This window comes from Jaculus jaculus, chromosome 7 (genome assembly GCF_020740685.1).
Source record: "Jaculus jaculus isolate mJacJac1 chromosome 7, mJacJac1.mat.Y.cur, whole genome shotgun sequence".
In the NCBI taxonomy this organism is placed as follows: Eukaryota; Metazoa; Chordata; class Mammalia; order Rodentia; family Dipodidae; genus Jaculus; species Jaculus jaculus.
In genome coordinates this window covers 65,244,422-65,263,957 of record NC_059108.1, presented here as the reverse complement: position 1 = coordinate 65,263,957, position 19,536 = coordinate 65,244,422, and the positions used below count along the sequence as shown (strand labels likewise).

The 19,536-nt window shown below is 38.6% G+C and overlaps 1 protein-coding gene across 4 annotated transcripts in view; it reads right to left on the bottom strand.

Annotated features, from left to right (window-relative positions):
• Nucleotides 1-19,536, bottom strand: part of Mdn1 (midasin AAA ATPase 1) — a 229,453-nt gene that overhangs the window by 73,734 nt on the left and 136,183 nt on the right. For all 4 annotated transcript variants that reach the window (XM_045154108.1, XM_045154109.1, XM_045154110.1 and 1 more), the window contains exons 41-58: nucleotides 18,957-19,046; nucleotides 18,607-18,870; nucleotides 18,212-18,473; nucleotides 16,063-16,222; nucleotides 15,039-15,155; nucleotides 13,794-14,002; nucleotides 12,684-12,832; nucleotides 11,735-11,946; nucleotides 10,634-10,854; nucleotides 9,745-9,858; nucleotides 6,076-6,208; nucleotides 4,792-4,907; nucleotides 3,949-4,082; nucleotides 2,735-2,892; nucleotides 2,423-2,543; nucleotides 1,949-2,159; nucleotides 1,408-1,639; nucleotides 37-160 (exon numbers count right to left, since the gene is read on the bottom strand). In XM_045154108.1, the coding sequence (XP_045010043.1) occupies nucleotides 37-160; nucleotides 1,408-1,639; nucleotides 1,949-2,159; nucleotides 2,423-2,543; nucleotides 2,735-2,892; nucleotides 3,949-4,082; nucleotides 4,792-4,907; nucleotides 6,076-6,208; nucleotides 9,745-9,858; nucleotides 10,634-10,854; nucleotides 11,735-11,946; nucleotides 12,684-12,832; nucleotides 13,794-14,002; nucleotides 15,039-15,155; nucleotides 16,063-16,222; nucleotides 18,212-18,473; nucleotides 18,607-18,870; nucleotides 18,957-19,046 (3,027 nt within the window). The remainder of the gene's footprint in view (nucleotides 1-36; nucleotides 161-1,407; nucleotides 1,640-1,948; nucleotides 2,160-2,422; nucleotides 2,544-2,734; nucleotides 2,893-3,948; nucleotides 4,083-4,791; nucleotides 4,908-6,075; nucleotides 6,209-9,744; nucleotides 9,859-10,633; nucleotides 10,855-11,734; nucleotides 11,947-12,683; nucleotides 12,833-13,793; nucleotides 14,003-15,038; nucleotides 15,156-16,062; nucleotides 16,223-18,211; nucleotides 18,474-18,606; nucleotides 18,871-18,956; nucleotides 19,047-19,536) is intronic.

Genomic DNA, 19,536 nt, shown 5'->3' with positions numbered 1-19,536 from the left:
GAAGGAGGCTTGTTTCCTTTCTAATTTGCTTCTTACCTTTTGATGTACCAAAGACCAAAGTTCCCAGAGCTTTTGAGGCTCAACTGGTGTGTGCTTAAGACAAAATGTGATATGATGATTTATCTCCTCATCTAACAGCAGCTGTTGAATTCTGCTTGACCTATTCCAAAAATAAACAGGGAGGGTGGGAAAGATGGCTTAGCAGTTAAGGCCTGCAAAGACTAAGGACCCAGGTTTGATTCTCCATGTCCCATGTTAGCCAGATGCAAAAGGTGGTACATGTGTCTGGAGTTCGTTTGAAGTGGCTAGATGCCCTGGTGAGCCTATTCGCTCTCCCTCTGTATCTAATAAATAAAATGATTTAAAAAACTTAAAAAAAATAAACAGGGAGAAGATGAGGTGTGAACTCTTAAATGAACTACTTTTTTGTTGTTGTTGTTTTTTTGAGGTAGTCTCACTCTGGTCCAAACTGACCTGCAATTAACTATGTAGTCTCAGGTTGGCCTCGAACTCATGGTGATCCTCCCACCTCTGCCTCCAGAGTGCTGGGATTAAAGGCGTGCGTCACCATGCCCGGCTTTAATGAACTACCTTTTAACAGGATATGGAACATGCAGAAATTATATGGGAAAACACCTAATAATTTTTTAAATGAATATCCTTTTTTAAAAAAATATTTTATTTATATTTATTTATTTGAAAGACAGACAGTGGGGGAGATGGGTGCCTCAGGGCTCTAGCCACCGCAAACGAACACCAGGTGCAAGTGTCCCACTTGAGCAGCTGGCTCACATGGGCCCTGGGGAATCGAACCAGGGTCCTTTGGCTTTGCAGGCAAATGCCTTAACCACTAAGCCATTTCTCCAGACCAACACTTAATATTTTTAAGGATGGAGTCAAAACAATCAGAACCTTTAGGAAGATGAGAGCTACAATATGGCAAGTAAACTCCCTATACCTCAGCAATCACTCAAGACAAGTCTATGCTCTGTTTACACATATAGGATCCACAAAACAGTTTTAAAGAAAACTTGTCCTCTTACAGAAAATAACAGAAATGGGTCCAGGAAGATGATTCAGTATCTAAAGCATTTGCCATTTAAGCTGGAGTATCCAAGCTTGATCCCCAGGCCCAGCATAAAAAGCAAGAAGTCATAGTATACTTATATAATCTTAGCATAGCAGACAATGATGGAAGGCAGAGACAGGTGAACTTCCTAAAAGTCTGTGATGAGTACAGTAACAATAGCAGAGAGAGAATCCCCTCAAATGAGACAGACAGACAGGCAAGGACCAACTATAAGTTGTCGTCCCACTTCCACATATGCCTGCCATGGCACATGCACAGTGGCACTAGTACACACATGTGCAAATAAATAAAATAAATATTAACTGAAAATGGCTTACCTTCTCAGACAGGTTTGTGCCATAAAATCAGCTGTTACTTTATACTGCCATAGAATAGCTAAATACTCCATTGCCGGCCACAGCTGAATGCTCCTGGTAACTTGGCTTAAAGACCTGAAGTTGTGCTTGGGTGGTGAAGAAGCTTCACCATATGTTTTCTCCATAAAACCAAGTGAAAGTCCTTTGCCTTTTAGTTCTAAACACTGAGTGTTGACAAGATTCTTCAACTCATCTTTAATTCCAAACAGAAAGAAAAATGTATCTGAGAACAGTAGCTAAATTCCAAGGTCTATAATCCCAACAGCTGGCAAGCACAGTGACTATGGACTTAAATTAGCTAGATTACTCAACCTGTTTTATTAACTTCTGCATAATTCTAATGACTAAATATATCTGTAAAGTTTAGCACAATGACAACCATTTAGTGGCATTCACACCATACCATAAGAGAAAAAAAAAAAATCTAAAGAAAACTTATGAGCTTCAGAAAATAGGATGCTCTCAGAGCACTGTCAGCAAGCCAAATATCAGAATATATTACCTAAATTCGTATCTTCCCGAATATTAGCTCTGAGGATCAATTCCCAGGCCTGTAGGAGACTTTTCTTCAATGTCAGTTCAGAAGCAACCACATGGATACGATTAATGTCTTCTTGCCATCCACAATCCTCTAACAAAGGTTTCCATTCCCTGATGGCAAGGGCCCTGTTAATGACTTTTAGGTGTGAAAAACACTCCACTACCACCTTGTCCTGAAACAATAAAACCCAAGATAGCCTGCTAGAAAAAGGAAACATGGTTCTTTTAAGCAGTTTAGGCATATTTGAGAAAAAAATTTAATGCATTTTCTTCATGCTTCTAGAAAAGATAATCTGTGTATTTCTGTTGCTCTCAAGAGCTTTATTCATGCTGTAAGAATGGAATGAAGAGTTAAGCTTTTCATCAAATACAAGCCTATTTCAGTTCCCAGGTTGAGAACTCTAGTGTTTTATTTACTACATGCTTCCAGGTTTACCTTAAAAGGAAATGGTCGTCCCAAGAATTTCTGTAACTTCTTTATACATGTGAAGCCACCAGCTAGGCTTCCTATACAATTCTCAATATGCTTGGAGACCGTCTGAACTTCTTTAAAATATCTTTAAAGAAAAAAGCGGGCAGAAGGGGGGGAAATAGTAGATAGTAAGAAAAAAACATTTATGTTTTAATATTTTATTAATGTTAATATTATACCAACAAAGTAAATAAAGCAAGAAAAATGGTTTCAATTCAAGCCTTCATATATTTAACATTGTAAATATACCACTATTGCTCTAAATAGAAGTCTTACTTGTCTTCGGGATTTGCCATAAGTTGTGGAATCCGACTGATCAAATGTTTTAAAACCCAATGCCAATGTAAAGCAAGCAAAGCTAGACCTTGTGGGTCTACTCTCACAGTATCAGCCACAGTCCAAAACCGGTCCCGCCACCGCACAGAACCCAAGATCTAAAAACAAAATAAACCATGATTGCTACAAACATTTCTCAGTGAAAGACACACCCAATGATTCAAAAACTATTTTCTACTTGAATTTGATTCAATCTGTGGATATAGAACCAACAGATAGAGTTTACTATAATCTGCATTTGGTACAAAAAGTGAAGTGTATTTGTTTCCTGTGACAGAATTTGAGCTTTCAAGTATACCCTAAAATTTTGGAAAGAGAAGAGTTTGACAATGACCCAGTACTTAAAACTTCTAATGAAACCGGGTGTGGTGGCGCACACCTTTAATCCCAGCACTCGGGAGGCAAAGGAAGGAGGATTGCTATGAATTTGAGGCCACACTGAGACTACACAGTGAATTTCAGATCAGCCTGGGCTAGAGTTGAGACCCTACCTTGAAAAACCAAAAGAACAACAACAACAAAAAAAAACAAAAACAAAAAACAAACTTCTAATAAAGCCAGGTGTAGTGGCACATGCCTTTGATCCCAGCACTCAGGAGGCAGAGGTAGGTCACCATGAGTTTGAGGCCACCCTGAGACTACATAGTGAATTAGAGGTTAGCCTGGGCTACAGTGAAACCCTATCTTGAAAAAAAATTTTTAATGAAATTTATGTGTTTTTGTCAGAGGGGAGGGAAGGGGGGAGGGGAGGGGAGGGGAGGGGAGGGGGAAGGGACGGAAGGGAGGGGAGGGAGAGGAGGGAGGGGAGGGGAAGGAAAAAGAGAAGGGAGGGAAGAAGAGAAGGGAGGAAAACAAACATAAAAAGGACATAAAGAAATTTTTAGGGATAATTAATATGTGCTTCTTTTGATTGTGGTAATGATTTCACAGGTATATACATATCAAAATGTATCAATTTGTACTCATTAACTCTGCAGTTTAGGTTACTTGTATTTCCAAATATGTTTATAATATTGGGTATAAACTGCAATTGTTAGGAACAGTAAAATTTCTCAAGTAATACTGGACATATTATGGCATGAAATTAGTCTTGTCTCAAAGCATCTTTGTTTCCAAGACAGGTACTGCTCTTTAAAATAAAAACATTGCCTCACCTCATGGACACTGGCATCAGAAACCATCTCCTGGGAGGACTGTACCCATAGCAGAATTAGTGTATCACAAAGCTCAAAAAAAGCAGCAAGATTGACCACAATTTCATGGGGCAGGCTGGGATAGCTCTCCGGATCTTAGAGTTGACAAAAAAACAGAGAGTTGATCTTTAAGCATTGTAAAAATAAATTATAATCTGGAACTTAATGTTATATCCCTAGTATGAACATCTAATTTGAAAGCTCAAAGACCCAAATCACATTTGGTGACCGCTATTACAAAATTTAGCAGATGAGGCATGAATACCTGTAGATGTGAATGTTTTAGTGGAAAATGCTAACTATATAATAATATTTTATATGCATATTTAAACACAAAGCATTAAACCCAGTGTACCTATGCTTGGATAGATGATTGACTGCAAAGACTATAAAAAGTAAATGAGGGCTGGAGTGATGGCTTAGTGGTTGAAGCATTTGCCTACAAAGCCTAAAGACCCAGGTTAAATTCCCCAGTACTTGCATAAGCCAAATGCACATGGTGGTGCATGTGTCTACAGTTTGTTTGCTAGAGGCCCTGGTATGTCCATATCTCTAACTCTCTCATAAATAAATAAATAAATAAATAAATAAATAAATAAATAAATAAATAAATAAATATTTTGGAAAGTAAATGAGATTAAGGATATGTAAAAAGCATTGAGCTATGTATCTGGCATAGAATTAGTGTCATTCATGTCTAATGAATAAGGAGATATATTTCAAATCTGAATATGCACACTAACTTTACCAACACAATGCAATCAGATGGTTAATGGAGGAATAGAAAATGTACAATGTTCTTACCTTTATGAAATTCAAAGGACATTCGCAAAACACTATTTCTTAACTTTCTACTACCAACAGATACCAAATTTGCTTCAGTGAAAATCCGTTTTTCCCGGTCAAGATAAATAACTGTCCTAGAATGAGATCCAAAAACACCAATAGTTTTTGATTAATAGAACTCCTTTTAAACAAAAGGGGTTTTTTGAGCAGTTTTTTGTTGTTTTGTTTTTTGGTGTGTGTGTGTGTGTGTGTGTGTGTAACTAAAATCAAATTCAGGGTCTGGAATATACTAAGCAAGCATTCTACCATTGAACCATACCCCAGAGACCAGTAAAAATCATTGCCTCAGCCATGTTGAATCCTGGAAACCCTTGGGACATCAATCTCTTACAGTCACCCACTTTTTACTAGCCTCTGAAAATTTTGTTTAAGAGAGAAAGATGGGCAAGTGATAGTTACTTAGGTGGGAAGAGGACAAGTGGATGGATTTTTTTTTAAAAAAGCTGTAACTAAGTAAACTACTGGATCCCACTCCACTGCTTTTTTATGAACTGACCAGTTTGAATTCTTCCAATAGCTTCATGATAGAAACTACATGGAGAGGAAACTGGGGAGATGGCTCAATGGTACTTGCTTGCAAAGACTGCCAGCACAGGTTCGATTCCCCAGTATCCATGTAAAGACAAACACACAATGTGGCACATACGTCAGGAGTTTCTCTGTAGCAGCAAGAAGCCTTAGCTTGTTCATATACTCTCTTGTGTGTGTTATTGAGAGAGAAGCAGAACAAAAGGGAAAAAAATTGCCTCTGAGTTACTAGGACACACCACATTATGGGCTCACTCTGAAAATACATCACATACTCATTGTGAACATAACACTTTGGTATACAAAACTGCTTTTCATTAGACATATGGTCACAGGAATGAGAACAGTAACTAATATAAGAAATTTGTATGAAATTATATAAATTTACAAGTAAGTATACATGTAGTTATACAGGTACTGTGTCTGTCTCCTGTAACTAAGGATGAAAATGGATACAGATAGTGAGTTGGCCCAGGAAACAATATCAGAGTAGATGAAAACCTTGGGAATCACAAACATTGTAGAAACATGACTATTCTATGAGGGGAGATTATTTCTGAAAACAAAAAAAATCCCACCACTAAAATGAAGACACACATCTAGCACGCCATCTGTAACTCTGCAAAATTTAAGCTATATTTGACAGCCATAGGGAATGCATTTATCAGTGAAGTTGGTGACACAAACAGTGCCAGAGCCATAGATTTCACATACTTGTTAGCAACTGATTCTAAAAGGGTAAAGAGACGTTCAAACTGGTCCATTTGCGGATCAAAGTCAACTGAATTTCTAGTCATGTCCAAAGCTTGCATATTCCACCGGGGGTCCAGAGGGATCACAAAGTCATCTAGTTTAAAGAAAAAGAGAATTTTATGATTAAAATGCCTTGCCTAGCAAGCTTCAGTTCAATTTCAGTTTACTTTGATCACAGTGAGTCCAGATGAGAAGTGAAACAAAAATGCTATGTGTAGGTTGATATTGTATATATGTAATTACAATGATTGTAATGGGGAGGTAATATGATGGAAAATGGAATTTCAAATGGGAAAGTGTGGGGGTGGGGAGGGAGGGAATTACCATGGGATATATTTTATAATCATGGAAAATGTTAATAAAAATTTAAAAAAAAATGCTATGTGTTTCATCTCATGACACTTTGAAAATAGAATCCAATAGCTTTTTACACTCTTTTTCCAAACACAAAATATCCTCAAGTCCTGAATTTTTTTTCCATTTCAGGATATAAAGACAATCCCAGCTATACCATAATCATTCTGATAAAGTAGCCCATTCCCTCAGACTTCACTATACTGGTCCGAAAAGAATGTCTGGACTTACTTAGTCACCATTCACCAAAACTAGCCCCTCAAAAAAAAAAAAAAAAATCATTTTCTATTTCCAATAAGATAAACAGTTTAACAATGTTTCACTTAAAAACTTTCACTTAAACCCCCCCCCCAAAAGAGAGGTGGCAGCAATTAAGGTACTTGCCTGCGAAGCCACAGGACCCAGGTGTGATTCCCTAGGGCCCATTTAAGGGCATTTAAGGGAGATGCACAAGGTGGCACATGCATCCGGAGTTTGTTTACAGCAGCTGAGGGCAATGGTGTGCCCATTCTCTCTTTTCTCCCTTTCTCTGTCTGTCTGTCTCTTTCTCTGAGATAAACAACTTAAAAAAAAAAAACCATTTTTTTGGCAAGACATGGTGGTGCTCATCTAATCTCAGCTCCTAAGAAGCTAATGAGGAAGGAGTATTTGAATCCAGAAAAACAGAACCAGCATGAACAACATAAGGCACCCCACCCATCTCAAAAATCAAAAACAATCAAGCATATATAATCACACACAGAAAATACAGGAAGGACTTAAAATTCAAGGTTAGCATAGCTACATAGTGAGAAGAGGAATGAGGTGGTAGGAAGAATGAGTCAACTTCTCTACAATCAACTGTTGCCCTTTGCTGTTAGACCTCTGGCTTAGACTTGGTATTGTACAGTACCAATTTCTTCAGAATTGAAACATTTCCTCCTGAAGGGAGGCTCAAGGGAACAAGGTAAACAAATCTGGGAAAGCTAAATTATAAAAAAAATCCCTTCCGAGGATTTCAGAACCAATAAGCAACTACTGGGGGAGGGGGAAGACTCAAGCTAACACAATTGCCTGCAAGTCCTGCAATGAATGTGCTACAGACATGCAGCTTCCATGAATCATCCTCTAGGTTAGGGTGGGCTTTCTGGTGATACAGCTGTCTTAAAAATGTTGTTACTGTAGACCTGCTTTGTAACTAATCTCAATTTGTCATTTTGTCACAACATGATCACTGCAGTTTTCTGTATGGTTCAATTCTTTCTAAGCTTTTACCATACACTTTTAATACATATAATTAAACAGTAAGATGTTCATTTCTTTTCCTACTCAAATGGATAATAGTATACTCAGTCAGCATCAAATAAAACTACAAGTAGAGGGGCTGGAGAGATGGCTTAGCGGTTAAGCACTTGCTTGTGAAGCCTAAGGACCTGGTTCAAGGCTCAATTCTCCAGGACCCATCCATGTAAGCCAGATGCACAAGGTGGTGCATGCATGTGGAGTTCATTTGCAGTGGCTGGAGGCCCTGGTGCACCCATTCTCTCTCTCTCTTTCTGCCTCGTTTTTTTATATGTTGCTATAAACAAGCAAAAAACTACAAGTAGAAAAATTAAAATTTAGCATTAGGATGATGGCGCTGTTTTCTTAATCAAAGCTTATGGACAATCAACTTTAAAGTCTCTTTCAGTAGGTTTGCTCTCTTATCTTGTTCTTAAAAAGCCAATTTTAGGGCTGGAGAGATAGCTTAGTGGTTAAGCGTGTCGTTTGCTTGTGAAGCCTAAGGACCCCAGTTCAAAGCTCAATTCCCCAGGGCCCACGTCAGCCAGATGCACAAGGGGGTACACACATCTGAAGTTCATTTTCAGAGGCTGGAGGCCCGGTACACCCATTCTCTCTCTCTCTCTCTTTGCCTCTTTCTCTGTCACTCTCAAATAAATAAATAAATAAACAAACAAAAAAAGAAAAAAATCCAACTTTAATGTATCATTTAGATAGAGAACATAGTTGTCCCATTTTTTTTATATATATACCTTTGGCATCAAGGCTAATTTTTATTATTACCTGAAGTGAAGGGTTAATGACTCTCCCTGAAAACCAGAGGGAACTAAACAGTTAGTGACTGTCCCTAAGACTGGAAGGCCTTAAAGAAACATTAGAAGCAGCCATCCCCAGACTAGCTTGACAAGTCCCAAGATTGATGTACTTCCCTTAACTCAGAAAGACATGAAAGAACAGAAACCATCTGGGTTGTCCTCCCTTAGACAATTCTTGATGAAAAAAAGCCTATTCTGAGGAAAGACAGCAATAGCTATAGTTCCTTATGTATTTCCCTTGACTGGCTGCCAATCCAGTCTGTTTTTCTTAGGATCCTCCTTATAGGCTTGCACCCCAGCCTAGCTCAGTGCTTCAGCCTCCATCCTGGGGGAAGATTGTAGCCCCACACTATGCTTCAATAAGCAGTCTGTCTGTTGAAATCAAGCCCAGTGTTTTCCTTTGCTTTTCTTTCACTTTCCTTACATGAATTAAATGATCATATATAACTTTTCCTTTATATTTAACATTTCATGTTTTAAAATACTTCCTGGGCTGGAGAGATGGCTTAGCAGTTCAAAGGAACCACCCTTCCCTAGTGCCTATATACAGCCCAATATACAAGGTCATACACAAGTCTGGAGTTCTTTTACAGTAGCAGGAAACCCTGTGCTCACTCACTTTCTGTCTACTTCTTTCTCTCTTATATAAATAAGGAAACAAACAAATAAAAACTTCCCATTAATACTAGTATACAAACTATGTTGAAAAATGAAAAGAACTGAAGAAAATGAAGAGCTTAATTTCTCTAATTTTCAAGCACAGACAGATATAATCTACTATGAGACAAAAATACACAAACCATTTTGTGGCATAGCTGAGTTCAGTCTTAAACTCCGAGGTTCATTCATTCATTCTTTCTTACCCTTTTTTGTTTGTTTGTTTGTTTTGTTTTTCGAGGTAGGGTCTCACTCTAGTCCAGGCTGACCTGGAATTCACCATATAGTCTCAGGGTGGCCACGAACTCATGGTGATCCTCCTTACCTATGCCTCCAAAGTGCTGGGACTAAAGGCATGTGCCACCATGCCTAACTTCTTTCTAATATACTGTATTTTGTTAACTACCTTCAAACGCTAGACTATGCATCTGCTTATCCTAAGACTTCTCAAAATATTATGAGAGTGGAAGTTATGACAGTCCTTTTCCTGTGAGCTCAAAAGAAAATTTTCCAGAAGAGTTAGATCTCCTAAGAAGGTAGATACCTGTTATATTTGTATGGAAAATTTTGAAGATATTACTGACTCCAGCCGAGAGAGAAGTTGAGTAAAAGTTCCTAAGACATGTGGCACTGGCTTCCAAATGAATCTGCATTTTCTCTGTAGAAAGAAGACAAGACTTCATATTCAAGGCAATTCTATCCACACATAAATATTCTATAGTGGTGAAAATGCTCCAATGCTGTGCTGTAAGCCAGCAGTTACACATGGACATCAGAAATGGGGCCAGTGCAAATAAGGCATAGGAGTTTAGATGTTAATTTCAATTACATTGCATTCATTCTTATGCTGGTGACTCTATGAGTATTAGCAACCATGCAAAATAATGGAAACAAAAACATTAAACTTCTTTCCACAAGTATTTATGTAAATGCTATGTCACCAAATAATAAACACATTCATTAGCTTATCTACAAGTTTTTATGGGGCAGAAAAGTTCATGTAAATTCAGATACAGAAGTCAAAATTTTCTATCAACAACCAACAGGCCTTTTCCCTGCTTTAGTTTTGCCTTTTCCCTGCTTTGAATACATAGCAAAGTAAGTGCAACAACCTAAAACACTTGCACCAAAACAGAATTACTATTATGCATCTAAGGCAGAAGTGAATTATCAGAAGCAACACTATTACCAGATAGAATGGCTTACTCAGGAACAGCACAGCACTAAACAGATGTCTAAAGCTAAAAAGTAACAATACACTACATTTTCCTTCCAATTTGAAAGAAAGGAACACAGACTCTGAAATATCGAGACATTTCTCTTAGTATGTCTAAGGGCAAATAGTTCCTTAACAGCTATTCAAGCAGTAATGCAATGCCATTCACTTTACAATTCAAATGCCCTCACTTTACAACTCAAACTTTTCTACTCACCAAGCTCCTGTGGTATGTTCTTGGCTAAATGACACAGCCATTTGACTCTGAGCATCCAATCCTGATTGTTTGCTCTTTCTATGAGCAATTTAGCAGCCACAGCCAAAACATCTGGTTCATCAATCCAAGAAGTATCCAGTTCTACTGAACTGAATTTCAGGTTTTCAGGGTTAGGAGACTGCATAATTTTCTCTAAGTCTTTCAAGATAAGAGGCTGATTTCTGAAATTCGTTGGAATGAGAATGGTCAGAACCAACCAGAACCAAAACAATCTTTTACTTGATATTTCAAAGAACACAGACATAAGTATATAAGTATCAAAGAGATAACAAAGAAAAAATCAATCACTCACAAAAGACAATTAAAATACTTAGGGACAGAGTGTAACTGAGTAGTAGAAAACATGTTTAGCATGAGGTCACATATTCTTAACAAAGTGACAGAGCCCTTTAATTCTAAGCATTCAATTTTTGTGGGGGTAGGGAGGTTGAGGTAGGGTCTCGCTCTAGTCCAGGCTGACCAGGAATTCACTATGTAGTCTCAGGGTGGCCTCAAACTCACAGTGATCCTTCTACCTCTGTCTCCTGGGTGCTTGGAATAAAGGTGTTCCCCACCACGCCCAGCCCTAACCATCCAAATTTTGATTGGTTGCTATTCTTATTCTAACCATGTCCATCTGGTTCATTAATCATGTTAAGTATCAACTTGTACTTAATTTCATGAACATGTGTGTATGATTCCTAATAATAGGAAATGATATAATAAACAGTAAAAACATGATGATTGAGGGCCAGGTGTGGTGGCACCCACCTTTAATCACACCACTTGGGAGGCAGAGGTAGGAAGGTTGCCTAGAGTTTGAGGCCACCCTGAGACTACATAGTGAATTCCAGGTCAGCCTGAGCTACAGTGACAGGAAGGGGACATATATATATATATATATATGCACACACACACACATTTATGTATATTTACATATATGAATGAATGAGATGATTGGATAATAAATGTTCACGAATTTTGGGTTGAATATATGATGCTCTGGCCATTATTAACAAAAATAAAGCAAAGACAGACACACAAACTAAAGGATCTGCTGACCTCTCCCAGCTGCTGGTTCTTAGGCTCATCCTGTTGAGGCAGTATGTAAGGATCTGCCCATCACTTTGGACAACAGAGAGGTGAGAATCTTCTGTAGCAAAGAAAGCTGAGGCCACAGGATCTGGCCACAGCCCAGCAGCAAGAATGGAGTTTCCCCAGTTTTCATGTACTTGTAGAGAAGAAGTATGACTCTCCAGCAATGCCTGTACAAGCTGTAAGATGTGAAATACATACACTAAAAGAATTGACAAAACCACCAACAAAGATATGATAGTTTCTAGAGTTTCAATGGCCATTTTCTAAAAATTCTCACACACATTCATGAACATATTCAACTATAAGCTAAATTATTATTTTCCTGATGATAAATCCACTTCGGAAAAGGAGTATTTACGTTTAAACTATCTCTCAGAAAAGTGCCTGGATCTTTAATTGGGACAAATTAAAAATTGCTATATATAAAAGTAATTTTGGGCTAGAGATATCTCAACAGTTAAGGCACTTGCCTGCAAAACCTAAAATCCTGTGTTTGATTCCCCAGTATCCATGTAAAGCCAGATGCACAAAGTAGCACATGTATCTGGAGTTTATTTGCAGCAACTAAAAGCCCTGTGTGCCCATTCATATTTTCTCTTTCCCTCCCTCTCTGTTCCCTCGAAGCCTTCTCTCTCTCTTTGGAAAGAAATAAATTTTACAGCCTGGGCTAAAGCAAGACCCTACTTACAAACAAAGTATTTTCCCCTTCCTGATTGGCATCATGTTACAACTTAGAAATCAACATTGCTAGGCACAGTGGTTCATGTCTTTAATCCCTGAACTTGGGAGGCTGAAGTAGGAAAATTATCATGAGTTCAATGCCAGCCTGGGAACAGAGAATTTCATTTCAGCCTGGACTAGAGTAAGACCTTGGCCTCAAAAAGGAAAACCAATATGAAACAATGTACAGTACCTTCCGATTTGCTGCTGAATGCTGAGAACACACATATACTTCCCGGCATGCTTCTGAAAAGGCTCTGTCCAAACTCAGGCCTCGCTGCAAGTATTGGACAATGAGTATGGCGGTCTGAATGAGATTAGACACAGAAGATGCTGGAGAACCTACAAAGATAAAATATTGCCACCTGTGAGCAATATATTCTTTAAAACCTAGTATGAAATGGATAAATTTTGCATGTCTATCAATCTTCCTTCTCCTTATCCACAAGCATGTAATTCTAGAAAAGCATTTAAATTTAATGTATGATAAAGCCTTGTTATGTGTATCTTTCATGTCAGGGTAGTACACACTGAAAAGATCCAAAGGACCACATGATTTGAAATACAACAGAGCAACTTGGAAATCCCAACTATTGATATCAACTAATTTTGATGAGTTACTCAAAACTCACTGAGCCTTCAAGACATAGGAAAACATGACTTGGAGAATAACAAAGCAGAACTGCACCTAACATACAGTAATTTAGTAAAGAACATTTCATTTACTGATCCTCTTCATATGGGCACATAGATTCTAACCTCATACTACCCAAAATTCCATTTGATTTCATCTTCAAGATGACAATGAAGGTAAAGTTTATGAATCTCAGAAGAAAAACAGAAGTGTTCAAATTTCAGCTTCTGACTATAATAAGCATCGCTAACCTATGGAGTTTCTTTATAATACTGACGTCTGAGCTGGAGAGATAGCTTAGCAGTTAAGATGCTTGCCTGCAAAGCAAAGGACACAGGCAGGTTCCACTCACCAGAACCAATGTAAGCCAAGTGCACAAGGTGGTGCAAGCATCTGGAGTTCATTTATAGTGGCTAAGACACTTAGCAGGGCAATTCTCTCATTGATTTTTTAAATAATTTTTAAAGAATGATTCCTGTGACTCACACACTGACTATGATAAACTGAGTTTCTTAGGGTATCCGGACATTTACATTTTGAAGAGGTACCTCATAATTTATATTTTTATGTGCACCAAATGTAAGAACTCCTAGACTTAGAGAAATATGATGGAATGAAATGAATTTCTACATAGTAAAACCTCAGTGGCCCACAGATCAAGTACCTCACCTATAATAACATTCTGGATCTCCGTGTGTAGAGCCAAGAGGATGTCACACACACTATTCCCCAACAACCCAACACTGTGCAGCAGAACTTTCATATCCAAGTTATCTGAAATGCTCCCCTCCCGGTCTCCTGAAATATAGATTTCAAGTCCACGATTCCTCATGGCTCGGGATATTTCTCCATGAACAGGATCCATTGACAGAAAAAGCCTTTAAAAAAAAGGGGGGGGGGAGAATATTTAATTCCCAGTGTAACCAACATTGTTGCCTAGCAACAACTGAGAAGGAAAAATTATATTTCTCATTTTCAGGGACTATGTCAGAGATATCACTAACTCACAGTATTTATCATCACATGTACCTATATTCTAACATATATCAATATAACAACAGTTATACTTTCCTAAGTATCTAGGCTACCCTTTACAATCTTCCTTTCAAATATTTATTCAAATTAGGCAATACTGACTTGTCATTCTATTCCTTAGCACTGAGCAGGAAAAGAAGCTATGTGTTCTCCTCTAACAACCAGTTTCACAGCTGATACTCCTACACATCTCCATGTAGCTATCAGACATTTCCATTTAGGTCCAAAACTGAAGAACTGACTCTTCCCATACCTAAACCTACTCCTTGCCACTATTACCTTTCTCAATAAACAGCACCCTCAATTACCCAATTATTCCAGACAAAAACTTGGGTGCCAAGCTAGAGAGATGGCTCAGTGGTTAAACACGTTTCCTTGCAAAGTCTGCCAGTCTTGGCTAGACTCCCCAATATCTATGTAATCTATAGCTTCTTTGCAGTGGCAAGACACCCTGGTATGCTCTCTTTCACATGTTCTCTCTCAAATAAGTAAAATATATATTAAAAAACCCTTAGGTGTCATCCTTGTCTCTTCTATTTCTCAACTCAGAAGTCTCACCCCGCTGACCATCCTAATATAAGCCACGTTTTTTTTTTTTTTTTTTTTCCCCCTAAACATCACCAAAACATTGTCATCAATCTTCCAGCTTCCACACTTTACCACCAACACAAGGAAGAGACATCACATGTCTTGTTCTCAAAGCCTAGCAGTGTTTGGCAAACACTAGGGCCTTGATAAATGTCTGTTTTAATTGAATGGACGGTTTCCTTCATTGAAACTTAGTATATAATCAATCTATATAAGGAGGTCCTACTGAGTATCAGCCTCTGCTACTAAGGCCATGAGAACCTTAAGTAGAAAATTAAGAGATACAAATACCTGAAACTGGGATTTGGTGCTATTGTAGGAGTGGATCCATCTACCATTCCTCTCTCATTAATGCTCAGGACACCTCCAGGTTCGAGCAAAGCATTCAAACGATCTAGCACTGATGGGCTGTGCAGAGAAAACTCATTAAATGGTAGTCAGGCTGACATGCTGCCTTGACTCTGTCTTTGTACAAGCCTCTACTTGGTTCTGACCCACATCATCCTTGCACAGTGATCACTCCCTTGTATAAGGCTGTGATATCTTTAAAGTGCCAACTCCCCATTCATCCCCTTTAGTTCCCAAGGCACATAACCCAAAGCTTTATACAAATATACAAAGAGTTTGTGAAAGGAGTAAGGAGAATTGTGGAAAGCTCCTACCCTAATATTATCAAATCCACTTACAGGCAGGTGTATTTAAACTGGAAAGAAAAACATCCAGGAAGAGAAGATGGCATCCAACCAGAAGTAGCATATATTATGGTAACCTAAGTAGTAATTTCATACTCATCCTTTTCCTTATAAAAGGACCAAAAGTGATGTATTAATTGTTATAATTGCCTAATAATACATTTATGAAAATGATTACCTGCATTTCAAAATTCAGTACTTAAAAGAAATGATCCTAGTGAAAGATTTATGATGTTAAATGAAAAAGGCCTAACTAAAAGATGTCATATAGAAAAGTTTTTACTTCAATGGTCTAGCGACCAAATGCCAGTGTTTGTCACAAGGCAGTCTACTAGTCAATATTAGTTAAGAAAAATCAATGTATTAAAATTACAGAGCTTCAATCTGATTTTAACTTAAAAAGCAACAAAGTTTCAATCCTTTCAAGATTGGGAAAAAGGATCTTACTTGCCGACCATGGTGGCACATACCTTCAATACCAGCACTTCGGAGGCTGAGGTAGGAGGATGGCTATGAGTTTGAGGCCAGCCTACAACTATACACTGAATTCCAAGTCAGCCTGGGCTAGAGAGAGACCCTACCTCAAAAAAGAAAAAAAAAAGGGGGGGGGGGAGGAATCTTACTTGCAGAAGTTAACATTGTCCATCAGAAGCCAATCTCCAGACTTCAGGGCCTGAACTAACATGCTGTCAACCCATTCAAAAGTGCCATGACTCCGACCACTGGCTGACTGCATTAACTTTACCCCAAAACTTCGGAACTCTTCCATAAGTTTTGCAAACTCTGCAACATCACAAGCAAGAACCAAAATCTGTAATACTTCATTTTGAACCAAAGAAATCCAACCCATAATGCAAGAACCCGAAACTTTAAATCCCAACAGTTAAGAACTTAGTATAAAAAGACTAAAACTTCTAGCCCAATTTTTAAGGCTTCACCATAGAATAGGATTACTTATTTAATGTCAGAAAATTACATGTAGAAAAGTAAAATTTTTACAGTTTTCCTAATTGATGGTAATCAAGAAGAAGGCAAGTAACTTTTTTTTTTTCCAGTGTGTATGTGTGAATGCAGTGTTTGTACCATAGCACACATGTAGTTCAGGGGACAACCTCCAGTGTTAGTCCTCGCCATCTACCTTATTTGAGGCAGGGTATCTTACTGCTCACTATCCTACCTGACCAGCTTGCCTATGAGCTTCTGGGATTCTCCTATCTCTATTAACCACCGTACTGTAGGAGTATGGCAAATGCTGGTCGGTTCTCATGCTGGCCTGGCAAATGCTTTATCCACTCAAACATCTTTCCAGACTGCAAATAATTTCTCGATGTGTGCATTTTTCAAACATCAGAGAAGACAAAGACCCTTATTCATCACACTTTACTAATAGGAGAAGGTGCTATAAATTTAAAAACTGTAATTAGAGTTGGGCTTGGTGGTGTATGCCTTTAATCCCAGCACTTGGGAGGCAGAGGTAGGAGGATCACCATGAGTTTGAGGCCACCCTAAGACTACATAATGAATTCCAGGTCAGCCTGAGCTAGAGCAAGACACTGCTCGAAAAACAAAACAAAACAAAAACCTGGAATTAAACTAGACTTTCTTTGTAGAAATCAGATTATATAGTCAATAACATGTGCTTATCAAATGCTTCACATTCAACCAGCTTTTCCCTGGAATTTCTTCCAAAGGTGGTTTTTGTTAGAAATTATGTTATGTTGGGCTGGAGAGATGGCTCAGCGGTTAAGGCACTTGCCTGCACAAAGCCTAAGGACCCATGTTCAACTCTCCAGGTCCCACGTAAGCCAAATGCAAGGTGAAGCAAGTGCACAAGGTTGCACGTGCCAGGCACATGTGTCTGGAGTTCAATTACAGTGAGTGGAGGCCCTAGTGCACCAATTCTTTGCCCTCCCCCACCTGTTCCATTCTCACATAAAAAAGGGCCAGTCTGTTGGGCTTTCCCCCCAAAAAATTAAAAAACCAAATAAATAAATAAATAAATTCAACAACTGTTAAATGACTGTTGATTACAGTTAAGTGAATTTGTCTTCTATTTTATGAGGAACCCAGTGCAAGTCACTAAATGTTGTCTAATAGTGACATCTGCATATGACTTATAATAGCTAAAGTTAATTGAGCTTAAAGGAATTGTTACCATTAAAGTCTGTGTTTAAACACACACACACACATACACATAAAATGACCTACAAAATTTGGTAAAGTTAATTTCCTGTTGGATTTTTCATCATCAATAATCCTTTATCTCACTTTATCTTTTATTTATTTTATTTAATATGGGAGGGAGGGTTCGAGGTAGGGTCTCACTCTAGCCCAGACCAACCTAATTCACTATGTAGTCTGAGGTGGCCTCTAACTCATGGCAGTTCTCCTACTCCTACTTTTGCCTCCCAGAGTGCTGGGATTAAAGGCGGGTGGCACCATGTCTGTCTTATTTATTTATTTGAGAGAAAGAATGACCCCCAGACACTGCAAACAAACTCCAGACACATGCGCCACCTCATGCATCTGACTTACATGAGTGCTAAGGAAATGAAACCGAGGTCCTTTGGCTTTGAAGGCAAATGCCTTAACCACTAAGCCATCTCTCCAACCCTAGCTTTGTTTTATTTTTTAAGTAAATATGTATAAGTTTCTATTGCTAATCATTAACCTAGTTTAAAATAAGGGCAGGCCCTTCACAAATATATTCCTATAAATAGACAAAACATAGACAATGCTAAGTATGTGACTCATCTGTCCAAATGTGCATACCTGCCTTGGAGTATAAGTTGATCTTGTTATTGAGTCGCTGTAGAAGGAGCAATATTGCTTCCAGTTTGTTGACTATCTCCACTGTGATCCCTTTACCTTCTTCACCAAGACACTTTGGTTTGTATGTCAGAAGGAAATGGCTCCAGGCTCGCAGCACTACTTCTGCATCATCAGCACTGGAAAGAAGGCTATCCCTTAACAGTGTCCTTACAGTACCTTCCACCTTCTCCAGCAGCTGCCTCCAAGGTCGAATAAGATCAACCTGCAATTTCCAGAGCATATAAACATATTGGCTGAAGTCAGAAGATACTATTACTTATGGTCAGCACTAACAAAAGACTCTCAACCAGACAACTTTACTGTTTTGGCTGGCAATGCTAAAGTGTAACAGTTACCTGCTCAAATCCACCTAGAAGCTCAGTAGTATCCATTGCACTGTTCATAGCCAAGATCTTTAATGTGTGGCCAGTAAGGTGGGCCAGAAGCTGGACCAGGCTGGTCTTGCCCACTGAGGCTGGTCCCACAAGGATGACCATCCAGTTCATCTGTACACACTTCATGATGGACTCCAGAGACTGGAATGACTGGCGTAGGAGTGACAAGGGGCGGCGGGAGGGATGAGGAACATAGCTGCCACGGGAAAGGACTGAGTATCCAAGCTGAAAAACACGCCAGTGACATGTAGCAGGGTCAAAAGAAATCACAAGAAATTGGAAACAGATAAGAGGGTTATGATAGCACCTACCTGAACATTATAGGGAGTGATATGAAATAGACTGGTTCCCATGTATGGCTTGAAAGTTGAATCAAACACCTCCTTAAATATAGCAATGACCTAAAGGAAGATTATGCAATGAGGACTCAAGTCACTCTATCAAGTTCTTATGTAATGAATAACAATGAAGGTCACTATACTTAAGACAGCATAGCACAATCTCCTCATCTTTTAATATTTCTCTTATAAACAGCATAGACTTTTAAATCCAGGCATGCTGGCACATGCTTGTAATTCCAGCACTCAGGAAACTAAGAAAGGAGGAAGGTCAGCTCACATACAGTCTAGCTATAGTAAGACTCAGTTCAGTTTCAGAAACAAATCAAAACCAAGCCAAGAAAAAAACAAAAACAAACATAAACTGCTGTACTTAGTGGCATACATCTTTAATCCCAGCATTTGAGAGGCAGAGAGGTAGGAGAATCACTGTGAGTTCTCAGCCAGCCTGAAACTACACAGTAAATTCCAGGTCACCCTGCATTAGAACAAGAACCTACCTAAAAACAAAACAAAACAAACAAAAACCCCATAAGCTACATTAATTTCTTTG